Below are 21,720 nucleotides of genomic sequence, written 5' to 3' on the forward strand. Positions count from 1 at the left end.
TCCTGGTTTGGGGTAAAGAATAGCACTGGCCATGCCAGGGGCAAACTCTAGGAGAGACGGGGCCACAGAAAGAGCCTGTAGGTCCCCGACACTCTTAAGGGAGGAGATTGCCAGGAGGAAGGCAGTCTTAACTGACAAATACCTAAGGGCCACCTGGGCCAATGGCTCGAAGGGGGGCTCAGATACAGCCACCAGCACAACGGGCAAGTCCCACACATTCACTCTGGGTCATGTCCTGGGCTTCAGCCTCCAGGTGCCTTATAGAAAACGTGTCACGAGGGGGTGTTTCCCCAGTGACTGCCCCACCTGCGGAGTACAATAAGCCGCGATAGCGGACACGTAAACTTTCAGGGTTGATGGAGCCAACCCTGCAGCAAACTTTTTCTGCAGGAACTCCAGAACTTAACCAACCGGGCAGTTAACTGGGTCCAACTGGTGGTGCTCACACCTCAGGGTGGAGCCTCCATTTCCCGGGCCTCTGCCCTTGCCTCGAAAGGGCGTCTGCTCTCCAGTTCAATCGGCCTGGGATGTACACTCTTCCTTGCTTTTAGTCTGATCCCTAATTCATTCATGTGGGCGAGAACGACATCTCGATGCCAGACCGCCTGAAGCTCTGATCAAGCTAATACCAACCAATCGTCGATATAGTTTAGAATGCGGATGCCCTGAAGCCATAGCGGGGCTAGAGCCGCATTCATGCACTTGGTAAAGGTGCGGGGTGAGAGTGCTAGGCCGAACAGGAGGCCCTGAGCTTCGCCCCCGAAAGCAAACCCCAGGAACCTGGATTCCTGGGTTCCTGGAAGGGAACTCAACTAAGGCTCAAGTTGTATTTTCTTGTAATATCAAATGGTACCATTTAAAAGTGCGAATAATATTTTTATTAATCGCACAAATATTAAAATAAAATATTACTTCCTTATTTGGCTAAATAAGTTCAACCTCGTAACATCTAAGGAAGTTTATCCTTGCCACATTCATCATGGCTGCTCATCAGGGATATATACACATCGTTTACATTAACTGTTTAATTCTGTAAAGCTGCTTTGAGACAATGTCCGCTGTAAAAAGCGCTATAGAAATAAACCTTACTTGACTAAATAAAAAATTTAAAAATCATGATTTTAGCATTGAGCCCCAGTTATCAGCTGTAAATGTTGAGAACAATTTCTCACGGTTAATGATACAACGACAATATCTTTGATGGTCTGAATATAGCCGGTCATCAACTCATCTTCCAATAAGATCCTTGTCTTTCCTTTACTCCTAAACAGAAAAGCGCAAAAGTAAAATAATAAAATCATTGCTTGTCAAGTAGCTCAGTTTAAATCATGCTAACAGCTACTCGACAGAGGAACCCTATTCAATTCAAGATCAGACTCTTTCAAATACCGACTTGGGGAAAAAAGACCTGATGAATTTCCTGCTTCGCCCTTGGCATTTAAACATGCTACATTACTCACGTTTTAGCACTTGCCCTTTCCACCTACTCCCCCATGATGGTGAAGAGCATCCTCCTCCTTATCCTTATTCTACTCCTATCTCAGCAAAAAGATGTGAGACTCTTTTCCTGTGTGAAAATCAAGGGATTACTTCTGGGTTAACAATTTATTCAAACACATGCTAGGCAGTAATAATCTTAGTCAGAATCCAAATTATGCTTAACACATAAACGGACAAAGTTATTGCATCTAAAGACATAATCACCAGAAAGCAGGCAGGGAAAGGTCATTATGAGGACAGTCATTATAATATCAATTACACAGATATAAGGAAAATGGTCCAGGGCCAAATTGAAAACTAAGAACAACAAGGTCCTGTTGAACTGATATTATTTTATATATTTTATAGGTTATAAGTTTGGTTTCATTGGTGTAATGTTTAATGTATATTTCATGCCAATCCCATACTATTTAAATGAAAAAGCAAACAGTTTTGTGTCTCACAAAATAGTTCTATTTTTCATGCATAAAAATAGTTCACAACAATCGCATGATCATTTTAGACCTTAGCAAAGACAGTTAGACAGTAATGTAAAGCTATTGCAAAACAAATAACATTACAGCTGTTTCGCTCCCTCACCCTTTATTCTGCCTGGCTTTAGCTTTGCTTTGGTGACAGACACACAGACTCACTGTTCATTGTGTGTGTGTGTGTGTGTGTGTGTGTGTGTATGAGAGAGAGAGAGAGAGAGAGAGAGAGATCAAATAAATGTACGTGGGACAACTGGTCTCAGGTGTGCTACATTAGTAATACCCCTTGAGCTCTTCCCCAAATGCCTTTCTCACAGTACAGACCAGAGGCAATTCTTCCTTTAAAATTTCATTAAAATGCAGCAATGAAATGTTTTTATAGAAAATGTAAAACATTGCACTGTTTGTTCATTTAACCCAAACTTTTTACTATGGAAAACACAGCTTGTGTGAAACATGCCTGTAAACACTAGCATCTATGGGCTTTTTTCTTACACCAGATTTTTACGTTCATGCTTTACTGAGAGAAAAGATTAAAGCTAATTAAATGAGAAGTTTTTACTAAGTTAGTCAGAGAGAGGGCTTAAACCTGCTGCACATATTAACATTAAATGTACAACAGATTTACAAAACTAGTATAGTTTGAAATTTTCCATCAATGTAGATAATAATAGAATTGTAAATAAATTGTACATGTGAATTTAGGTTTGATTGTTGTTTTTGTATAGTTCTAGATATCTAGTTGTGACTATTTTATTCACAAAAACTTGACTAGTTAGTAAGCAGCTTAACTCGCAAATACTTCAAATTTTGTTAACATGATGATTTTGGAAATCTTTTACGTTTTTTGATGCTCTTACTTGAAGCGAAAATGAAAATTAAAGAGGAGGCCAGAGCAACAGGTGAAACAGAAAACATATACCGATGGTCCATGAGTTGTGATGGTTTGACTTACGATTTTTTGATCTTACGATGATGATATTGATACGATAAAGTTGTAAAAATATATAAAGTTTTACTCAGTAGGCAAGTGTACTATAGCAGTGTATGCTCTGGCCTCCACGCATAGTATAGTTTATACAGTATAGTATTGTAAATTGCTTTGTTTTGCTAAATTATGTACTGTCATTTGGTAAATAATAAACAAATTACAGTATACCATATACAGTATACTGATCATCATTCTTCAAGAATCCTGAGAATGCTTGGCTAAGTCTCGACTTACAATGTTTTCAAGTTACGATGCAGTTTTCAGAACGCATCTCCACCGTTATTCAAGAACTACCTGTATAGATTTATATTTCAATACCAGATATAACTCACCTGATATAATAACTCTGGCAAAAGGTAACATTCTGGCTTAGACCCAGAATCCATCATACCTCTGACCAGGATAAAGAGTTTTTTTAAAGATGAGGTTACTGGAGGTTTTCCTCTTCACATCCCAGGACCCATACGCAGATCCATAAACACATTTAGACATGTATTCATTTGTGAATATATATTTTTATATGTATGTAGAACTAGAGTTACATTAGAAAACAACAAAAACCCTGCATGTTTACTCAAATGTTTATAAGTGAACACCAGTTTTAACCAATCATAAACATCTGTAATCTGCTATATAGTAATTGTAATCCATTGATGAACCATCAGCAAAAGATTTCAAGTACAAATTTAATTCCTTCTGAACATTTAAGCCCTCATCTGACTTTTTTCACTTGTAGACTGTAACTCGATGATGTGGAATAACATGACAGAATAATTGCTGTATAATCTTCCTTTCTATAATAGCCTTTTTTTTTTACAGAACAGAAAAGAGTTAGTGAAGATAATACCAAGAGATTCTCATATACCACACAAGCTCATCTGTCAAATTGACAGCACAGGAAGCTGAAGAGGAAGTCCCGCTTTAGCTATTTAAACACCTCACTACACATGGTGTCGCTCATTTCTCAAATCATTACTATGAATTATAGAAAGTTTTCCCTTTTCCTTCTCCTTCAAATATATGCTTTCTAATTTCCTGCACATTTCCCCTGGAATGGATTTAGTTCTTTTTTAATGCATAAGGGAATAAAAGATTGAATATTTTAAACAACAATATTCTGTAGATGGCCATCCACATTTTATACAAAATACAAACACGTGCTTGGGCGCACACAAAACAAAACAAAGCCGCAATTATATTATTATACAGCGAAGAGCCCTGGGACCTTAGAGAAGATAAATGTTTCAATAAGTATCTGCTTCTTCAGGCAGGAAGACATGATTGAACCCAGCGATGTAAGGTTTTAGATATTTGAAACAGATATAGTCAATTTCCTATTCAATAAACCTTATTAGAACTGAAGGCACAAGGATCTTAGATAACCAATAGCGCATAGTGTCAATAAGGATGATTTAAAAGGTAAGGAGAAGGAAAATATGAGTTGTTGTATAGGCGTTAACAAAATGAAACCATATTAACATCCAACCAACCCTCAGGCTGTGCAGCATCCAAACCACACAAAAAATAATGCACTTACTGGCACATGCCTCTATTTTTATTATTTATTTAGAGTGCATTTATAAATTTTGTATTGATTTCTTTGCCATTATATTTTTTGCTGATGACCTATTTTTTTTATGTTGATTAGCATTGTATTTTGTAGTGAAATTCACACATGATCAGAGCACTGCATTGTTATATTCTTGTTTCTGATTGGACAAAAGCTGTTAATGAATTTTCTGACATTCACTTTGACAATTGTGCTGACTGTTTTTATTTTTTAGAGGATTGCCCTCATTTTAAAACGACAACATTTCTAAATTAACAACTTATAGGAAATCGTAAGGTGGATGCTTCACATAAGCAGGTTTACAGTAAAAGAAATGTGTAATTGTGTACACGGTGGCATTTTCTGTGAGAAATGTTTATTTAGAGAGCGGTAATGCTGTGACTTTTAGCTGTCCATCATATTCCGAACACAGGCCTTTCCACTTTTTCAGGAACATGACAAGATGTGCTTTTTTAGCTTCCATTGAATTTGAAAAAGAGAGGCTGGTGATTGGTAATAGTATAAATAGACATAATAGCTGATGTAAGTGTGGTGTTATGTCCTTCATCTAATACAACATTGATTTTGTTAGCTGTGATTTGAGAGTAATTCACCTTTTTATTTAGAATAGCACATCATCCTATTGTCAATGTTGTTCCTTATTTACACAATTCCTTATTTATGCACTGCATTGTGTTTTGGTTACCGGTAAATAAATAGTTGAATATTAATATCGCTTCCCTTCTGTGTACTGTCAGTATTTAAGCTAAGCTTTAAAGTTTATATCATAATTATACAGTTAGTACAAGGTAGTCTTGAGACCATTATGAATTTTCATTGAGCTTCCAGTCCTGTCCTTATTTCTTAGGTTCCTTTCTGCCTGAATAAAAGAGCTCTGTGGGCTGCGCAGTTCAGATGCAGTGTTACACAATCTCAACCTTTTAAAGGCATTATTTGGTACTCATCTTGAATGACATAAAGAATACTATTCATTTTTATACCCTTGAAAGTTGCATTCAGAAAACGTCCAGGTTTAAAGTCAGAATTGTTTTGCATTCAAAAAGCCCACAACGTTATACAAGAAACATCCTTAGAATATGGTTTGCAGAGAGCCTTAAAATAAGGCATTCAATTCGGGTTTGACTTAAAAAAGCATACCTAATATCCCTGTGCTTATCTCAGGCTCTGACAGCAGAGACCAAGAGGAAAGTGAATGGCCTCGCCATGAAAAATAAATCTGCGGCACTTTTCGCTAGTGCTTTGATAGCGGCTGTGCTAACGAAGTGACATGAGGTCTTGAAAGTCTCTCAGGGGGCAACACCATGCTCACATGGATCACTGAGTCTGGGTCATGCCAAAGCACTGATTGAGGTTTGCAGATGTGTGCTCCATTCTGCAGGATTTCCCAGCATTCCACATTGCTTTCTTTACTCTTGTTGACACTCTTTATTCATGTTTCTGGTAGCTGTATTAATTTATCAGTGGACGGCACTGGATTGTGGAGCTCAGGTGTTATGGTAGATTAAGAGTAAGAATTTAATTAATAAATACATCAATGACTTATGGGAGAATGTAACAATGAAAAAAAAAAAAAAAAAAATATATATATATATATATATATATATATATATATATATATATATATATATATATATATATATATATATATATACATAGCCGTCTGAATAATGATGGTAAATGCATTTGCACTAGTTGCAGGCATCAAATTCAATATTGCCCTATATGCCCCAATATTGCCCTATCTTTCAAAAGGAACATTTCCTTAGTTTAAAAATTGTATATGTTTATGTTCTTTTGTAAATAAAATATGAGTTTATAAGATTTGCAAATCATTGCATTTTGTTTTTATCTACAGTTTACTCTTTCCCAACATTTTTGGAATTGGAGTTGAAAAACAAATTTGATAGCACTTAAACACTTAAGTTATTCTTATAAGTTATTGAGCGCATTGTCAGTCATGGTGCTGTCATATAACCAGTTTTCTTGGCTATGATTTAAAGATTTGCTATAGGAATATGTAGGAGGAAATACATGAATGGGATCCAAAGGTCTGTTATTTGGATTGTGCACAGTATGATTTTTTATACCTTTGAGTTATAGAATGTAATACGGTTTAACCGCAAACATATACCAAGTAGTTTATTATGTACCCAGCTTTTCTATTTTATTTTTCAAACCAATTAGTAATCAGATACTAGAAGTCACATTTATGCATTCCATATTGCCTTTTAATGACAGAAGTCTTAATTTATTGAATATTTCATTAACATATTTTGTTGCTTAAATTGCATTTGTCTCTTTAGTCTTAAGCATATTAATAAATCAATTCTCAATTATTATCAGAAGCTTTTACAATTCATCACTCTGTGATGAATGTGGAATCATCATCACAATAAAAAATGGCACACAAAAAAGTACAATAAAAAATATATTATCTGAAAATTTACATTATTATGCAATTAAGAAGGCATGAATGTAAATAATCCAGAAATAGCTCCATCCTCTCTGGACAAAAGTTCATTTAAAATGTACTAAGGCAAAATCGAAAACTGTCCTGTGGTCAGATAAATCCAAATTTTTATTTCCTTTTGGAAACATTAAACACCACATCCTCTGGACTAAAGAGGAGAGGGACCATCTGGTTATCCGCACTCAGTTAAAAAAGCCACATCTCTAATGTTATGGGAGTGAATTTTTGCCGGTGGAATGGGCAGCTTGCACATTTCGAAAGGCTCCAACAAATACTTCCATCCAGAAAATACTACTAAATTACATCTTTTTCAGGGAAGGCTTTCCATATTTGAGCAAGACAATGCTAACTGCATACTGCATCTATTACAATAGCATGACTTCATAGTAGAATAATCTGGGTGCTGACCTGGCCTGCCTGCAGTCTAGACCTTTTAAAATGTAAAAACATTTGGTGCATAATGAGACGAATAAAAACAACAAAGGACACCCAGAACTGTCAAGCAGCTAGAATCCTGTATTAGACACATATGGAACAAGATTTCCCTCCCAAAACTTCAGCAACTGATCTGCTCAGTTCCCAAATATATATACAGTCTGAAATGTTTTGAGACCTGTTGTAGCCGTCAAATTCAACATGACCTTTTTTTCCCCTTAAAATTATATACAGTATATTCTCAGTTTAAACATTTCGATAGAATATAAATTTATGAGATTTGTAAATCAGTGCATTCTGTTTTTATTTACATTTTGCACTATCAAGCATGAAGCATGCAGTGTTTTTTGAATATTGGTATTGGCTTTAAAAAGGCATACTGTCTACAAATAGCTCTTGCTTAATGAGCCACTCAATTTTGACATCATGCTGGGAAGATTAATGGCTTCTTCCTGTAATGAATGCTTTACATTTAACATTTCTTTCCATGACTGACTTCCTGAAGCCATCATCACAACCTCACCATGCTGCTGTCTCTCTCAGAGACTCATGTGTTTAAGTGAAGTGTAATGATTTATGGATTAAATCCTTGGATTATCATTTGACATTTTATTGTATAAACTTTAAAGAGCTAAAGCACTGTACTTATGCCTGGTTATAAGCAGGGTTTTTTTTTTTGAGCACATATATTTTGTCTATATATTAGCACACATCCTGTCTGACTTGTTTGAGCATGTGCTTTCTTATGTACAGAAGCCTTACTGGTCTTTATTTTGTGTTTCTGTTTGGGGATTTTGCAGCATTTCTGTGGTGTACACTGCTGTAAAATGTCTCAAAATATAAAAAGTATTGCTTCTTTTTTGTTGTATTTTTATTTATTGTTTTATTGTTATTATTTGTGAATGTGTTTGTGCTTTTTAGGCTGCCGAACCGAGTGGGATGAGATCCGTTGCTGGTACAGAGCTGAAGTTGGCAAAGTGGTTAATATCTCTTGTTCCGAAGTTTCCCAACTCTTCGCCAACAACAACGGTAATCCCTCATTTGCTCCTTTATCTCTGCTTATACCACATCACCATTGTCCATTCTGATTGGCCAAGAGGTGCTGAATAATTTTCTATAACTGCTGCTCTGACAGTAGTGCCGGCTGCATGACATATATTAATGCATGCATTTTAATATTAACATAATCATTGTTACCTCAGTAACAACGTACTCATTGACTTGTAATGGTAAACTCTCCACATAAACAGATTATAATACATATAATTGTTGATTATAGTCATTTACACATTTCAGAGACTCCATTGTTTTTAGCTTTCTGACAAAGCTTCTCAATAACATGAAATTGTTACATTTTTTCCTGTCTAACATATTAAAATTAAGAGACCAAGACAATGAGGTTGGTGGGGATCAACTATGTGTCGAGCTGCAGCGCACCACTCCGTCTTTAATTATTTCCTTAACACCATGCTCTTTTGTGTTGACTTTCTTAATAATTTAATGCATTTAAAATATTTCCTTTTTTACACACAGATTACATACAGCATGATGCAATGCATATCTGCTGATTATTTACTATGGCTATTAGAAAACCAGCTTCAACTAGACTTCTGTACATTGCACTGAGTGTATTTGTCAAACACTACAACCACTTTAAACAGCTGTCAAACATCACTGTCCTCTTCAGAACCGACCTGAATAAAATGATGCTGTGCAGTTTCCTTTGTGCGAAGCTCTGTGTCCTTACAGTCCGAAAGCTAGAGAAAACAAAGGACTTTTACAGCCTCAGCCTTTATACACAAATTGGTGGATGGCCATAAATGTGCCAAACCCAGGACACAGTGGAGTCTCTAGTGTTCAGTCAACATTTAAACAGTGTTGATTAAGATACACATCCTGGAAAGATAGAAACACTGATAGTAATTGCAGTTCTTGTTTAATATGCTCAAATAGACAAAGTAAACTGGATAAGTAGTGCAAGAGTGCGATTTTTAAGTACCCTAATGGTTTTTAAATAAATGTTTATCTTTCATTCTTATTTTCTAATGCATCACTGCATCAGAAAAAAAAATACTACGACTCAACCATTAATTAAAAAAAATTGAATGTTACATAATGTATTTACAACATGTGTAAATACAATAAAAGAACATAATAAATTACCTAATAATAATTTTTACTGTCAGTGACACCAAATGCAAACTGACTTATTGGATTCATTGTATAATGACTGTTTTCTCATTAACAGAGTAGTTGTTTTTTCTTGTTTTTCTTTTTTTTTTAATCTATAAATAATTTATTTATGTAAGTGCTATCTTTGGGTTTCACGATTAAATTCAATGTATTTGAAATGCATTTTTTTATTCAAAAAGTGATGGTCAGAATAAAAAATATTAAATATACTTATAGGTAGGTACACAGTCGAACAGGATGTCTTTGGATTTTTATTACGTTTTCCATTTAGTTAAACTAGGAGACCAGAACGTGTTCCAGTATGACAGTGCCCACGTGCACAAAGCCAGCTCCATTAAGATTTTACATGATTAAGATTTACATGGTTTGGAGTGTAAGATCTTAATTTGCCTTCTATAAAGCTGTAACCGCAACCCTACTGAACACCTTAGGGATGAATTGGACACAGAACACTGACTGCACCCTATGCTGGATAGACAAACAGAGAGACAGACAGACAGACAGACAGACTGACAGACAGACAGACTGACAGACTGACAGGCAGGCAGGCAGGCAGGCAGGCAGGCAGGTAGGTAGGTAGGTAGGTAGGTAGGTAGGTAGGTAGATAGATAGATAGATAGATAGATAGATAGATAGATAGATAGATAGACAGACAGACAGACAGACAGACAGACAGACAGACAGACAGATAGATAGATAGACAATAATTTATTTCACTTGTCTCTAAAACCATTACAAATGTTATGTAAACACTATCAAAGATTAGCATAAAATTAAAATAAGTCAAAAGTGCACCACAGCAAATCTCTTTCTTACAAAAGTATAACACCATGACTAGCAAGGGCTTCTATTTCCCCTGATGAGGAAAAAACATAAACTGTATAAATGAAATAAATAATAAGTAATATTGCTTCATGCAGTGCAAAATGTTTGGTGCCAAGAAAATAATAAAATAATGAAAAATCAAAGGGGTCATGAAAAAGGCAGAGCACTAGGAGCCAGAGGAGGTTGGTGTTGTTGCGTTGCTTGTTAGCACCGTGAGTCACTGCTAGTATATACTTCTACATTCCCGTCAGACATCACCTTAGACCTTTTACCACAAAAGACAAGCGCAAGCATTCAGCCAACTTTCTCCCTACGTTAGCCTCAGGGTGAAAGACCTGAGTGATGCATGCCATGCTATGCTAATTCTAGTAACAACAGGCAAGAACAAAAACTCCCATTGGCAAGCTAACACCAAACCACCTACTTGAGCATGACTTATATTTGTGTATAGCTGAAACTGACAGGATAATACAATGGGTATGAAATACAGGAAAGGAAGAGGCTAATGCACATTCAGAAAAAAAAAAAAACGAGTGTAAACAATATTCGAGCACAGTTGTACTGTTTTTAAAGTTTTATAAAACAATTTTCAACATTTTTAGTCCCTTACACCATTTTTGGTCCATTTTTTGTAGTGATGTAAAATGGCACACAAAATTATTTGGCATTCCAGATTGAATGAATAATTGAAACAATGTATTTTATTGGATTATTAATTGTAATGATATTTGTCAAAAGATTATTTGTTAAAACTTGTAATTATTATCAAATATTACATATATATTTCTGTAAAACATTTATGTAACAAAACATTTTACGATCAGGTGACCGTATTTTGGGTTATAAATTAGAACCTGTTAAACGATTGTGAACGAATATGTTGAGAACCTGTGCGTTAAATTTATGTGGATACTTTAATATGAGTGCATTCATGTCGTGTAATCATGATCTAAATAAAGGGCGGAATACGGTGTATTGATATGATATTGATTCCATTCTACACTCATTCGACTAAAGTGTTTAACTAAGAAAAAATTCACAAGAATAAAATTCAGACTTTCCTGATAACTTTAATAAACATTCCTATTCTTTTCACTGCAGTTATCAAATATTGCATAGATATCTTATAATATGCCATGGGTTTAATGGTTAAAATGAACCCTGTAGTTCTGTCAGAATGCAACAAGCCCAACACTTTTTTTTACTGTTTGTTTGTTTTATGACACATTATTCATTGCCATGGGCTAGATTAGCATGTTGACCGCACAAGGTTTACGTCAGGTTATAAGTGGGTATGCGTGGGTCGCAGGTTATCAGGGTTCAGCATTATCCTTCGCTGCAAGATCAAACATGAAGACGTCAGAAATCCTACTGCTCCAACATGCTGTCCACCCACATCATCCAGTTTATTTCCTAATCAGATTGACTGCAGCTGCTTCTCGATAATGTTCACTGCTTTTATTAGCAGTTTTTTCCCATTTCCTGTAGTTATCCATTCTGTTATGTACAGCTTCTTGGAAAAAACAATTATGTTCCAAGTCAAACTCGTTAGATTCATACACACTGATTTCCCAGATTATTAGTTACACAGGTGGACATATTTTATACAGTTATCACTGTTCCAGAAATTGACCCGGATAAAATGAGTGCTGAAGATGAAGGAAGTATATTTAAACTTTAATAATTAAAATAAAATCAATCAATAGATATTTTATATAGTAATTATTATGTACAGAATCAAATAAAATGGCCAGTGGAAAAGACTTCTTAACTATTGTTGAGCGACGACCATTTTTTAATTTCTGCTGTGTATGTGTGTGTTTGTATGTGTGTGTGTGTGATCACTCCACAGCAAGAATAAGAAAATTGTTAATTCTCACTTTCAATGTTTAGGCTCTACACACACTAGTTTTATTCCGTCTTTGCCTCTGTTAAGTTTTGTGTACATGCTCAAGACTTCAGAGGAAATGGATATGGAAACGATCAGGAAGGAGAGAAAAAGTGTCTACTGCATACAGAACTGTATAATTAAATTCCAATTAACTTCCATTACACTTCTCTTCTGGTGATGTTCTCTTTCACTAAGATCCAAAAGTGGCTCTTATTTGTCATAATAATCTCTGCACTGGCAGTTCAAAGGTTTCTAATACTGCTTTTAGGCAACATTGCCTATGTCCCTGATCAACACACCTTGTTAAGTGCATAAAGCAGAATAAGAAAAATGCGATGCACCATGTAATTTAAAATTACATGTAAATATGCTTAAACAATTTAGCACATTTGGCTGTGCGGTAATACAGAATGAGGACAAATTGTACAAATTATGATATGTATGTATGTATATATATATATATATATATATATATATATATATATATATATATATATATATATATATATATATATATATATATATATGTGTGTGTGTGTGTGTGTGTGTGTGTGTGTGTGTGTGTGTGTGTGTGTGTGTGTGTGTATTAGGGCTGTCAATCGATTAAAATATTTAATCTTGATTAATTGCATAACTGTCATGAGTTAACTTAATGTACCTTAAAAAAATGTTCCTTAAATGTATACTTTTCAAGTGTTTAATACACTAATCAACATGGCCATGGACAAATATTGAAGCTTTATGCAAATGGTTGTTTATTATTAGTGAAAGCATACTCAACATAGAGCATAAAGACAAAATATTCTTGTAAATGCTTTTAAGTAATTGTGGTGTTTTAAATTACGTAAAACATCAGTACACCAAACTGAACTTTTGCTATGTTTCCACACGGAAGGTTTTAACTGCCGGATGTGTGCATCATGGCGGATTTTTGTGACTGATTTGAGACTTGCCGCATCAGTAAAACAAATGTTAATTGATTTAAAAATTTTTAGAGTTTTTTTATATCAGTTGTCATCCTGGCAGTGTGTTTTGGGTCCTAATTATGTTGGAAAATTGCTGTATGGCCCAGTTTCCAGAGGCATCATGTTCTGCTTCAGAATGTCACACAATACATGTTTTAGCCTCAAGACCACTAGCAGCAAGACCACCAACAGAATGGTTTCTGAGAGTGCTTCATTTAGTGTATTATTATAATATTATTTTAGTATCACACCACACATCTATGTTAGCCACAATTAATGCAATTTGAGTCTGAAAGCATTACTACAGTTAACATTAACTAACTAACATAACTAACATTGCTACTGCTATTTACTTTACTAATGGATGTGGCAAACAATATAATTTTTATTAAAAAAACTTTTGATTTCAATTATAAATACCTGCTACAGAATCTAGTTTGTACTCGGATGCACCATTAACACAAATATACAAATAATTGTGAGCCAGCTGACAAACAGGCTGTCATTGAGTGTGGATTCTTCTGGATCTATATTCTTTATTTGGCCACATTTTCATCAGATTATTATTTGTTAACTAGCTGCTATGACTGGTGTAGCTCCCAAATAATATCCTAATATTATTCGATTTTCTTGAGATTAACAATAAATATTAAATTTTTACAGTGTATAATTATATTGCATTGTGATATTATGCATTAATAAATTTGGAGATGTTTTGATGTCAGTTGTTTCATTGTTTGGAAGTGAATCTTAAACTTACAAGTACACATTCAGAGCTGTCAGAACTCATGAGAGCCAAAAGTCAAGAGCGCATGACTTTTCTTTCTGCCTTTCCATCATCCTGTCACTTAATTTTTTCTTTTTTTTTCTGACCCTCTTTCGCTGTATGTGTTTGTTCTGTCACAGTTGAATAAAACATTACAGCAGCATTGCTCACTCTTTCACCCTCTCTCTCTTCTTTGCTCCATCTCTGTCCCCTTCACCTACCTAATCCACCTTTTTTATATTCAGGGTCATATTATTCAGAACTATACTTTTATTTACCGCTGTAGTTCTATGAATCCTTTGTGCACGGCTCTTCGTCACGTTTTTGTCACTAGACTGAAGGAGTAAATCTTCTTGTAGTGTGAGCTGTGCATAGAAGCCTTTAATCCAGAATGTAATGCCAAAAACAGGGCTTATAGCTCAGCATGCCAGCCTGTGAATTCATTTCTGGGACGAATGACACAACAGAGAAACAATCGCAACAACGGAAATTATAATAATATCAAAAAATAAAGCTAATCCTATTCATAGCACTGCGCTCCATAGAAGGGTGACCATCATCATTACAGAGGCTTTGAGTGTCCACACTTGAAGTGTCTTCTTAGGAATGGAGATTTAATTTGCACTGTGCATTCTGTAGTTTTAAACAAATAAAGGGCCAGGCATGACAAATCTTGCTAGTAATCCTTGTTATTATACATTCTACTTATTCCATTTAGGATTTTGAATATTTTGTTTTCAAATTTAAAAATGATACTTTACATACTTTGTTTGTTGTTCGTTTGTTTCAGGTTACATATACCGGAACTGCACAAGGAATGGCTGGAGTGACCTTCACCCATCATATGAGAATGCTTGTATATTACCAACGGTGGAAGGAACTGAGGTGAACTGAGGTTTTTCTGATCGTAAGCAAAATGCAAAAATAAGGCACATTATAAATTACCATAGAGAGTTGCAGCCAAAAAGGGGCATATACACTGAAAAGATTTATAAACGCAACACTTCTGTTCCCTCCTCCTCCCCCCCCCCTTGTTTTTCATGAGCTGAACTCAAAGATCTATGTACACAAAAGGCCTATTTCTCTCAAATATTGTTCACAAATCTGTCTTAATCTGTTTTAGTAAGCACTTCTCCTTTGTGAGATAATTCATCCACCTCACAGGTGTGACATATGAAGATGCTGATTAGACAGCACGATTATTGCTGGCAACAATAAAAGGCCACTCAAAAATGTGCAGTTTTACTGTATTGGGGGTCGGGTCCAAAAACCTGTCAGTATCTGGTTTGACCACCATTTGCCTCACGCAGTGCAACACATCTCCTTTGCATAGAGTTGATCAGGTTGTTGATTGTGACCTGTAGAATGTTGGTCCAATAAATGAAACTCCTCTTCAATGGCTGTGCGAAGTTGCTGGATGTGGTTGTGAGGCCGGTTGAATGTGCTGCTAAATTCTTGAAACGCCTTTGAAAACGGTTTATGGTAGAGAAATGAGCATTCATTTCACGACCAACAGCTCTGGTGGACATTCCTGCAGTTAGCATGCCAATAGCATGCTCCCTTGAAAACATCTGTGGCACTGTGCGTGTGTTAAAACTGCACATTTAAGAGTGGCCTTTTATCGTGGCCAGCCTAAGGAACACCTGTGCGATAATCATGCTGTTTAATCAGCATCTTGATATGCCACACCTGTGAGGTGGATGGATAATAGATTAAAGGAGAAGTGCTGACTAACACATATTTAGACAGATTTGTGAACAATATTTGAGAGAAATAGGCCTTTTGTGTACTTAGAAAAAGTCTTAGAGTTTAGCTCATGAAAAATGGGGACAAAAACAAAAGTGTTGCGTATATAATTTTGTTTAGTGTACAATATTATGTAAGAAAACACAACCGGATGTGCTGTTATAGGAAAGAAATGAACTTACTTGAACTTCAGCTTCGACTAATGGCCTTCTGAAAAGGACACAGAATAGTGTACAAATAATGCTGGGGCCTTCAAACTGTAGATTCATGCAGTATATCAATGGCAATTCAGGTGACTACATAAAGTGAAAATCCCCCCCTAGACCTTATATCTGATTTGAGCTGATATTTTAAGTCTAGTTTGCTAAAATATTAGTAGCACATCATCAGAAGGTCCATGAGATATTTTGCAGGTGGAATAATAATGTTATTCTTTTACTCTATCATATATGAAGCACACATTGGCTAATCAGAGTAGAAATGGCACATCATTCAGAATTACTGACCAATATTAGATTTACATCTTATCTGATATTAGACATCCTGGCCAGACTATCGGTTTGTATCTTGGGAAGGTTAGAGCCTCTTGTTGAATTGGAAACAATTCAAGTTGGCAACTCTGATTTCTACGCCAATTTATTTCTTTTGACATGACGTTTTTATTCATCCTTGTGACCTTGTGGTGGGTACATTTTAAATATGCAGTATGATCAACAAAAGTGTTGTTGTATAAATACATTATTCCAAAGTGGATGGACAAGAAGGATGGCAGTTTAACAAGCAGCTGATTTGTGAAAGTTTTTGCTTGACTATGTTTTTCTAAATTGTGTACGGCACCCCTATGTTTCCCACTCAAGCGCTAGTAGAGAATTCAGTGAAATACATGACAACACCTCCAGAGTCATTTAGTGTGAGTGTGTGAGAAAGAGTGTAAGTGAATCTGGACAACAATGTTTTTGCATTTCTTTTAAAAGGTAGCACACAATGAAAGAAATGGAAACAGACAGATTGAGATTAATGACAAAGATGAAGATGTGCTTCCTGAGCTCCTGCCCCAACACTGTTCTACCTTTGCACTCCTTTATCCTTTTTCATCTATTAAGCACTTTAAAAATATGCCTGAATATTCAATCAGATGCTAATGAAAGCTTAGGAACACTGCCTTGCATTAAGAGTGCTCATATGATAAGCCTCAACAACACACCAACACCCCCACACACATATACACACACACACACTTATCAAGGCCTTTATGCATGAATAAATCAGACACACAAAATGAGGAGAAGATCAAGACTAACAGTGGAACGTGGCCCTAATGCAAACAAACTCATTACCGCAGCCTAGAACACAATACGACGTTCCTAGGAAGGCAGATTAAATTTTCACTGGATAGGGTTTTTTCCTTTTAGTGGCTTGAATTAATCAATTCAGTTTTGACAAGATTTATTAAACCAAACTGTGTGTAAGATTGCTTAACCTATGAAAAAATCTATTATATTTTGGATGTGATGGAAACTCTGCTGCACATTATTACTCTTATTTCTCTTTTCCAGACCTCATATTTTTCGACATTCAGGCAGGTGTACACCGTAGGCTATGCTACCTCTCTCATCTCCCTCATATCAGCCATCTTCGTCTTTACAGCATTCAGGTATTACAACACATACACATACATTAAGTTGAGTTGAAGTGCATGACATAATTCATTCTGCCTTTTAAATCTGAACACATATTACAAAGTAAATGATTAAAAACATAGCAACATAATATAGTTGTGTTGCTTCATATAAAGAAGCATGCAGCACGGATCACTTCTTATATTCGAAATGATTTGTAAACATAAGAACGATTTTGTGTTTTGCAATTTTAAAACAGGAAGTTTCACTGTACAAGAAACTACATCCACATCAACCTGTTTTCCTCCTTCATCCTGAGAGCTAGCGCAGTCTTTATTAAAGATGCCGTTCTCTTTACCGATGAAACCCAGGACCACTGTTTCATGTCTACAGTAAGACTTTTTAAATCTAAACAACAAACTCTCAAAATACGGTCATGTTACAATGAGTAATTCTTTATTTAGAGCTAACTGGCAACTGTTACCTAACCTGAACTGTTTACATATTGTATAGCATTTGATGTGTTTTGCATATTTAGTTTACAACTACAGCAGTCAGTGTTTTATGGTCATTTCTCTGTTTTTCATTCCTCTTACTTTGTAGGCATCATGTAAGGGAGCAGTGGCTTTTTTCCAGTTTAGCATCCTTGCTAATTACTTCTGGCTCCTGGTGGAGGGCATGTACTTACAGACCTTGCTTGCTCTCACATTTGTCTCACAAAAGAAGTATTTTTGGTGGTACATCCTTATCGGCTGGGGTAAGCATAAACAGATAGTTTTAATCAATGCAGATGTATAAAGCAGTGGATAAAATAGGGATGAAACGATTAATAGCAACCACAATATATAAGATATATCTTCATGAGTATTTAGCTGTACTTAACTGTTTTAACAGAAGTGCCAAAGCTAGGGCATGGGGGCCGAAGTGGGGTGGTGTGGGGTGACCTTAGATTTGGCCAGCCGTACCACATATGAGAAGTGGGGGGAAAACATAAAAAAAAATGCCATTGACAATTTTTTTTATTTCTAATTCAAAAAAAAAATTGTTTTATTTTAAAGCTGTAAAAAATATACATTTAAATTAAATGTAGAGAATAAAAGTAAATTTGACTTTGTTTTATTTAATGTACATTCATACCTCATGGTGCAGGTACATCATGCTTTGTGACAATGAATGAACAGCTAATTATGGAGAGATCGAGGCAGTGGCACACAGACAAAGGAAATTGTCGACTGTTTTGGAAGAATATAATTTCTTTCAGCAAAACATTCTTCAGCGTTTTCAAAGTATGGCGGCGAGAACAATTACATTTATGCAACAATTACTCGTGGCCCATGGCCCTCAATCAAGTTTGACTTTTGACCCTTTATAGAAAAAAGTTCTAGGCACCTCTGGTTTAACAATTTTAAGGAATCATGAAAGAGTCTAAACTATACAACAGCACATATATAATTATGCAGCAACAAATAAAATAATTGCAAGAATAAATCACATTCAGTATTCAGTAATACTTAGTAATATAATGATGTGTGGATTTTGTAGTAATTTCTTGGCAACCAGAAAAAAAAAAACGTAAAACGAATTTACAGAAAAATACTGTAATATAAATAACATGCAATGACATATATTTGCTTTTTTGCACAAGGCATGATACAGCTGAGTTAGATCTTGCTCAAGGACAAATCTAGGACAGTTTGGTGGAGCTGGGACTTGGACAGTTGACTTTGTGTTACTCAAAGTTCACAGAGCCTTGTATTAAGGCAATGTTTTAATGGATGTAATTGAGTGGGAGCAGTAGATCAGTATCAGGTAGCAGTAGAGTAATTTTTGTTGTTTAATTGTGGTGAACAGCTTCGGGAACGCAGATGAGAAGGTTGTGTGTTCAAACCTAGCACTGCTAAACTCTGAAGGTTTCTCAACACCCTTTATCTTCAGCTCTGCCAAACGAGCATGTGTACTGTGTATACAACATTAAGATACCACTGTACTGTAATTGTATCTTTTTACATTTGTACATTTTGTACAGTTGCCTGTGCTATATATACTGTATTATATAAATACTATAAAATAAGGTGTGTTTGTTACATTGAGGGAAATATGTGCTAGAACAGCCTTTACATTTTCAGCATTTTAATTTAACACTTGTAACCTTAAATTAAAACATACAAATACCATAGCATTGTCAAATTTTGGATAACTTCTTTTTTGATGTTGTGTAGATTGTGTTCTGTCTTTCAGGTCTTCCAACAACCGTTTTGACTATTTGGGTTCTGGCCAGAAATTTCTATGATAACAAGGGGTAAGACTGGTTTAGTGTCTAAACAGTTTAGTTCAGAAATCTCTATAGTATTTGCTGTGTCTGTGTAAATATGTTTTATGGAAAGAAGCTTGTGAAGGACCAAATCTGATCAGCCTTAAGAAAATACTTTCAAATGCATGGAGTAAATCATTCAACAATACTGGCTAATTATATAATTATAGGTCTAACGATGGTCATAGGTTTATTTGACATGAAAAAGGCTTGTAAATTTACTTTGTATGTTCTTATTAGTAAATTATTTCATTAATATTTCATTATTTATTCAGTACAAGGGACACGACAAGCATAACATCTAAGACCTATAATAATCAGCATTATATCATACACATACAGTATATCAACAACATAAATTCTAAACTTATATGAATATTTATGTGCTGAAAAATACCTGATATTTATAGTCGGTTTATTCCAGGCAGATTATTCAAAATACCTGTATGTTGTTTACTGTATGTCTCCAAGTTGCCAGAATTTTTTTTTTGAGTCGAGGTGTCTGAGGTGTCTGGGCTTGTCAGCAGTAGACCACCAACTACAAACACTATCAGATAATTATGGATTCTAAAATGCAGACTGAATAAGCAGAATTCTTTTTCACTGCATGAGTAATTAACAGTGTCGTATGTATTGACTTTACTTTGCCTTTCCATTATTTTTATTTTTAGTTACATTAAACTGAGGCATTAAAAACTGCTCCTCACTCTTCAATATCATGCAAAGATACATCTCTAATTATATTTCAGCTCTTAAACGGTGTCTGATGTACACAGTTTTAGTATTAAACCCTCTCTATGTGCTCATTACTCCACTCTGAATATGTCCTCCTGTGCACTATAATGTATTGGAGATCAATGTGTGTATCTGATGAATAGTTTGATAAGAGTTGAGTTTACATGTAAATACATTTTAAAAAAGGTGCAGTTATAAAAGGTGCAAAGGAAATGCCAGTACTTTAGCAACTAGCCCTGATCAATGACCCAGTGAAGTGTGCAGAGTGCGTGTGGGAAATAACTCTTTCTAAACGGCTGTGTTTACTCTCATGCTGTGGTAATGGTGAAGGTGCTGGGACGATACGGATATCGCCTTCATTTGGTGGATCATAAAAGGGCCGATTACAGTATCTCTTCTGGTAAGTAAATATTTACAGTACATCAGATGACCAAAGAAGAACATTTATCTTTAACAAGTTTCTTGTTCATGTTATGTGGCCCAGGTGAACTTTATCATCTTCATCAATGTGATCAGGATACTTGTGGAGAAGTTGAAGTCTCCCGGAGTTGGAGGCAATGACAGCAGTCACTTTACGTAAGAGCTTCTCTCTGTTTTCATAGCAAAGAAACGAATGCGCCAGGATATATTATTTTTTTATGTTAAATCCATATATCCTAGAATTAACTATAAAAAAAAATGTAGATGCCCAGTATGATATCAACTCCTTTTTTTCCAATTTGACACACTATTCAATATTGATATCTGAAAATATTCATACTCTTTTTTTGTATCTTTGCAAATATAATCTTAACAAACTATTTGTATTAGAGGAATGATGGCAGCGTGCTTTGATTCAGTTTGTGTCCTTTATTTAGCACAGGATCTGTATCATCTTAATCCACGTCACACACATTAAAGCAATTAATAAACCAGTAGATAAGATTTAAACATGATTAAAAAAAGGGGGAAAAAAAATTTATTTAACACTGATCTGCGCTATAATAAATAAGTTTTGTACCTTGGTATTCTTGGATATTGTGTAATAGTGTGTGAGTGTGTAAGTCAATCACCTTGTTGTTTCAAAATTACAAACACTAATCATTCACAGTGCTAGTCGGAACAGGCTACAACGGTGTGTTTGCACCTCTCGGTTTAATTGTTAGCTCAGGATACTGTGCTGTTTCATGAGTTTCATTTGTTCATGTGGGTTTTCTCTGGTTTGTCCAGTTTCTAGACTTAAGTTTCATATAA

At 35.3% G+C, this 21,720-nt stretch overlaps 1 protein-coding gene across 1 annotated transcript in view; it reads left to right on the plus strand.

The window, feature by feature from the left end:
- ghrhrb (growth hormone releasing hormone receptor b) overlaps window positions 1-21,720 on the plus strand; it is a 47,230-nt gene that overhangs the window by 21,487 nt on the left and 4,023 nt on the right. The window contains exons 3-10 of the mRNA XM_046847318.1: window positions 8,358-8,465; window positions 14,867-14,961; window positions 17,379-17,476; window positions 17,701-17,833; window positions 18,045-18,198; window positions 19,680-19,740; window positions 20,818-20,887; window positions 20,972-21,063. Coding sequence (XP_046703274.1) covers window positions 8,358-8,465; window positions 14,867-14,961; window positions 17,379-17,476; window positions 17,701-17,833; window positions 18,045-18,198; window positions 19,680-19,740; window positions 20,818-20,887; window positions 20,972-21,063 — 811 coding nt within the window. The remainder of the gene's footprint in view (window positions 1-8,357; window positions 8,466-14,866; window positions 14,962-17,378; window positions 17,477-17,700; window positions 17,834-18,044; window positions 18,199-19,679; window positions 19,741-20,817; window positions 20,888-20,971; window positions 21,064-21,720) is intronic.

This window comes from Silurus meridionalis, chromosome 1 (assembly GCF_014805685.1).
Source record: "Silurus meridionalis isolate SWU-2019-XX chromosome 1, ASM1480568v1, whole genome shotgun sequence".
Classification (NCBI taxonomy): domain Eukaryota; kingdom Metazoa; phylum Chordata; class Actinopteri; order Siluriformes; family Siluridae; genus Silurus; species Silurus meridionalis.